Source organism: Otolemur garnettii, unplaced genomic scaffold (assembly GCF_000181295.1).
Source record: "Otolemur garnettii isolate 467f Iridium unplaced genomic scaffold, OtoGar3 scaffold00116, whole genome shotgun sequence".
Taxonomy (NCBI): domain Eukaryota; kingdom Metazoa; phylum Chordata; class Mammalia; order Primates; family Galagidae; genus Otolemur; species Otolemur garnettii.
Window position 1 is genome coordinate 5,639,829 of NW_003852511.1, and position 4,681 is coordinate 5,644,509.

A 4,681-nucleotide genomic window follows, 5' to 3' on the forward strand; every position below is an offset into this window, starting at 1 on the left:
AAAAAAAATGATTGTTCATAATTTTTTTTCTTTTTGAAACAGAGTTCTCATTAGGTTGCCCCTGATAGAGTGCTATGTTGTCATAGCTCACAGCAACCTCCAGCTCTTGGGCTTAAGTGATTCTCTTGCCTCAGCCTCTCAAGTAGGTAGGACTACAGGCGCCTGCCACACACCTGGCTATTTTTTTTTTTTGTAGCGACAGAGTCTCACTTTATTGCCCTTGGTAGAGTGTCATAGTGTCGCACAGCTCACAGTAACCTCCAGCTCCTGGGCTTAGGCGATTCTCTTGCCTCAGCCTCCCGAGTAGCTGGGACCACAACACCCGGCTATTTTTTGGTTACAGTTTGGCCGGAGCTGGGTTTGAACTTGCCACCCTCGGTATATGCAGCCGGTGCCCTACCCACTGAGCCACAGGCACAGCCCCCAGCTATTTTTTTGTTGCAGCTGTCGTTGTTTAGCTGACCCAGGCTGAGCTGGAACCCACCAGCCTGGGCATACGTGGCTGGTGCCCTACCCACTGAGCTACGGGAGCCACCAGAAATATCTGAAATAGAAAATTTTTTTTTTTTTGAGACAGAGCCCCAAGCTGTCCCCCTGCGTAGAGTGCCATGGCATCACAGCTCACAGCAATCTCCAACTCCTGGGCTCATGCGAGTCTCCTGCCTCTGCCTCCCAAGTAGCTGGGACCACAGGTGCCCACCACAACGCCTGGCTATTTTTTGGTTGCAGCCGTCATTGTTGTTTGGCGGGCCTGGGCTGGATTCGAACCCACCAACTTAGGTGTACATGGCTGGCTTCTTAGCTGCTTGAGCCACAGGCGCTGAGCCACCTGGCTATTTTTTGGATGCAGCCGTCATTGTTGTTGGTGGCCCGGGCTGGATTCGTACCCACCAGCTTAGGTGTATGTGACTGGTGCCTTAGCCACTTGAGCCACAGGCACCAAGCTGTGCATTTCTAATATAAGACACCAATCGTGGACCTGTTAGAAGGAATCAGAAAGCCAAGAGGAGAGAATCCTATTAGCTCCCTCTGAAATGGTGGTACTTGGATCAACCACAGCTGCTAAAGACAGAAACCAGCGTTGGATCTGGGTGTGTTTCCAGAAGTGGCAACAGACAAGTTTTTTTACATTGAATTTTTTTTTTTTGAGACAGAATCTCACTTTGTTGCCCTTGGTAGAGTGCTGTGGCGTCACAGCTCATAACAACTTCTAGCTCTTGGACTTAGGTGATTCTCTTGCCTCAGCCTCCCCAGTAGCTGGGACAACAGACGCCCGCCACAACACCTGGCTATTTTTTTGTTGCAGTTCGGCTGGGGCCAGGTTTGAATCCACCACCCTCGGTATATGGGGCCAGCACCCTACCCACTGAGCCACAGGCGCCGCCCTACATTGAACATTTTTATCCTTGTAAAAGTTTGGTAACTGTTGCAGTTCATGTGATTATATATTTGTTTTTCTTCAATACAAATACTACTTAAATCATTAAATTAACTTCATGACTCCTAAAGTGGAAGAATCTATGACCTGATCCAGGAGTCCCCTCGCAGCACTGCCAAGTCACCTCACTCCGGTACCATGTTGTATTCATCCATTCAGAAAACCACAGGAAACTGGCACTGTTTGGTGTTAAAGCTATGAAGAAATTCAGAGGAAGCATTATCACCATCCAGAAGCAGGGGTGCCATTTAGATTTAGTGGTCAGGGTGGCTAGAAGCAGCAGGGAGTGGCTTGACTGAAAACACTGATCCCAGTTATAAAAAGGTCTCTCAGACTGCAATGGAAGCAGGGAGGCCCATACAGGTGCAGCCATCCAGGATTGGAAAAAAACCAAAAAACCAAACCAAAAAATCCGGTATCCTGGATCCCAGGTGGAGCTGGCAACTTGTCAGGGGTCTTTGGTCTGATTCTGGCACAATCCACCCAGCTCCTCCAGGAGAGAGCTATCCCGACAGATGGGGGCTTAGGCTGAGCCCTGGGTGTGACATGTGGACACTAAAGGCACAGTGTGTCGAGATCGTCCTTGTTTCCTTCCGAGCAGTTTCCTGTACTCAGGCTGCTTCCTGGCTGTGAAGCAGGACAGCACCTGCCACCCATACCTACCACCTCATAGTTATGCAAGGATTACAGCACCTCATCTGCAGAGCCATGCTGGCTATTGCTATTAATAACACAAGGAGGGAGATTATCTTTTGGAGTTTGAAAGGGTTCGAAAAGGCCCCAAAGTGGACACTTCCTAGCAAGGGCCATCACACCAACTCTCGTAACTCAGCCCTTTGCGTGTCACCAAAGTTCTCCTAGAAACACTTTTTTGCGACTCTCAGTGTCCCCCGTGAGGCCAAGTAAGAGTTATTAACCTCGTTTATACACAAACAAAAAGAGCTCTGTGGGATATTTCGGGTTGTGTAAGGGGAAATGGATATCCTCAGCAAAGTAGGCCTCCTAAAGGCCTGCAAGCAGGAAACGCCTGAGAGAGGGTTGAGAGGCGCCCCCCGAAGTTCCGCCCCGCCGCGAGCCCCGGATGAGGAAGTGGCGGGGCCACCGAGACGGCGGAGGCCGGGAGAGAGAGGCCCGGGGCGCGGGGGCGGGAAGGGGGCGGGGCCCCCAGGGCGGAGCTACCGGAGCGGCGCGGGCTCTCAGGTGAGCCAGTGCTCCGCGGCCGGGGCGGGCCTGCCGGCACCTCAAGCTCAGGGACGGAAGCTGTGCAGGCCGTGGAGGCTCAAGTCGGGTGTCCACGGGAGGCACGGGGGACCTGGAGAGAGTCCGGGCCCAGAGGCCCGGGCCTGAGACGGGTAGGGGCTCCAGAACGGCGAATGAGTGAGGCTGTCCGCCCGGGACTGGCGCTTGGGGGATTGAGGTAGGGGACTGGTGGCAGAGGTTCGAGTCCCAGCTCTGCCTCGAACCCGCTGTGTGACCTTGTACAAGTCTCTCTCCCTCTCTGAATCTCAGCGGCTTCAACTGTGGAACGGAGGCGGAAAGGTCCGCTGAGAGTGGTACAGGTGGAGGTTGGGGGAAGGACCTCTGCCTTCCTCTTTGTAGTCGCCTTTCCCAGGACATTGGTGGCGAAACGCGAACGGTAGGAGCGTCTCGGAGTGACCTTGTGCAAGTCCCTTGCTCTCACTTTGCCCATGTGCAAAATGAGTGGACTAATTTCCTTTAAGATGTCTTTAATATTGGAGTGTTTGACGTAGGTGGAAACAAGATATTGAGCGCTCATTCGCTACGAATGAATTGTAGAAATAGAATCTATCTTTTCTGAGGTTTGACGTTAGACCCTAGCTCAGATTCCCCTTATTTACCCTATTGTGTTTGTTCTCCCTCCTTGCTTGTAATTGGAGGAGTGACTTCATCCAAGAGCCACTAGGCACCACATTTCAGCTGAGCAACACCAGTATCTTCACTGGCCTAAAAAAATCAAAGAGCAGTTGCAAGGAAAAGTGTGACATTTCAACCTTTTTGTTTCTGTTTCAGTGGTAGGGAGGCAAGATGACGTCTCTGCCCCAAACTTGGAACAGCTGAAGGAAACAACAGTGCAAAATGAGAACAACTAAGGTCTACAAACTCGTCATCCACAAGAAGGGTTTTGGGGGCAGTGGTCAGTATTGATTGACCTTTCGGGATTGTGTGAGTTGGCTTAGGTTCTGGTGTGTTTGGTGCTTCCAGTGCCATGAAAATTGCACATTGACTCACAGGACAGTTAAGGCTAGACAGGCGACTTAACAGAGTTAAGCAGGAGCTATAACACAGTAATTGGGAGGGCAGTCAGACTGTTCTAAAAGCATTTGCATCCAGACTTTTAAGGAACACGGTGAATGTCCTGGTTTACTACCCCTTTGTTTAATTATGTTGTTTATTACAAATTTATTGTGTATGTTCCATGAAATTCTAGCCTGTTCTATTTCGGTAGATAAGAGAAACTAAAATGATATTTGTTTGACATTCAGTGAGAGAGAAGTATCATAGATGTGCATAGAACAGGTATAATCAAAGTGGGAACTTTTGCCTGATTCCTAGGCATAGGAAGAAAGAACAGGATGCAGTGTGTTACACTCCACTGAACCAGAGTCTCAGTACTAGCTCTGCCTCTAACTTTCCTGGTGACCTCAGACAAGCCCCCAGTTTAGTTTATCTGCAAGTTGAAAGGCTTTAGAATGGTTTTTCTTTGCCCTTTGAATCCATAAATCTGCAAAATAAGAGGACACTTACTAGTGTGATTGTTTTCTATTGTAAAGGAAAAAGTTTTCCTTTTGTTTTAACAACTTTATTTACTTTAGAAATTAGAATTAACACAATGAGTCTTTTTATAAAATTTTGTATCTTAGGATGCATTTGCTTCTGTGTTAAGTGAATATAAGCTTCAAGAGGACCAGGACTGCCAAAAAGGGAAAACATTATATTCATAGGGTGGTGTGAGGCTTAACTTGATCTTTGTAAAGTATTTAATAGAGTAACAGTGTCTGCTCAATAAATGTAGCCATTATGATTACTAGGACAAGGATATGCCAGGCATTGCTATACTTAAAATACAATTTCTGGCTCGGTGCCTGTGGCTCAAGCGGCTAAGGTGCCAGCCACATACACCTAAGGTGGAGGGTTCGAATCCCCAGCCCAGGCCCGCCAAACAACAATGATGGCTGCAACCAAAAAATGGCCAGGTGTTGTGGCGGGCACCTGTAGTCCCAG

At 48.9% G+C, this 4,681-nt stretch overlaps 1 protein-coding gene across 1 annotated transcript in view; it reads left to right on the forward strand.

The window, feature by feature from the left end:
* Positions 1–2,679: 2,679 nt before the first annotated feature.
* Positions 2,680–4,681, forward strand: part of DEPDC5 (DEP domain containing 5) — a 150,109-nt gene continuing 148,107 nt past the window's right edge. Inside the window, exons 1-2 of the mRNA XM_023517676.1 lie at positions 2,680–2,855; positions 3,470–3,593. Of these exons, the coding sequence (XP_023373444.1) occupies positions 3,536–3,593 (58 nt within the window). The 5' untranslated portion in view covers positions 2,680–2,855; positions 3,470–3,535. The remainder of the gene's footprint in view (positions 2,856–3,469; positions 3,594–4,681) is intronic.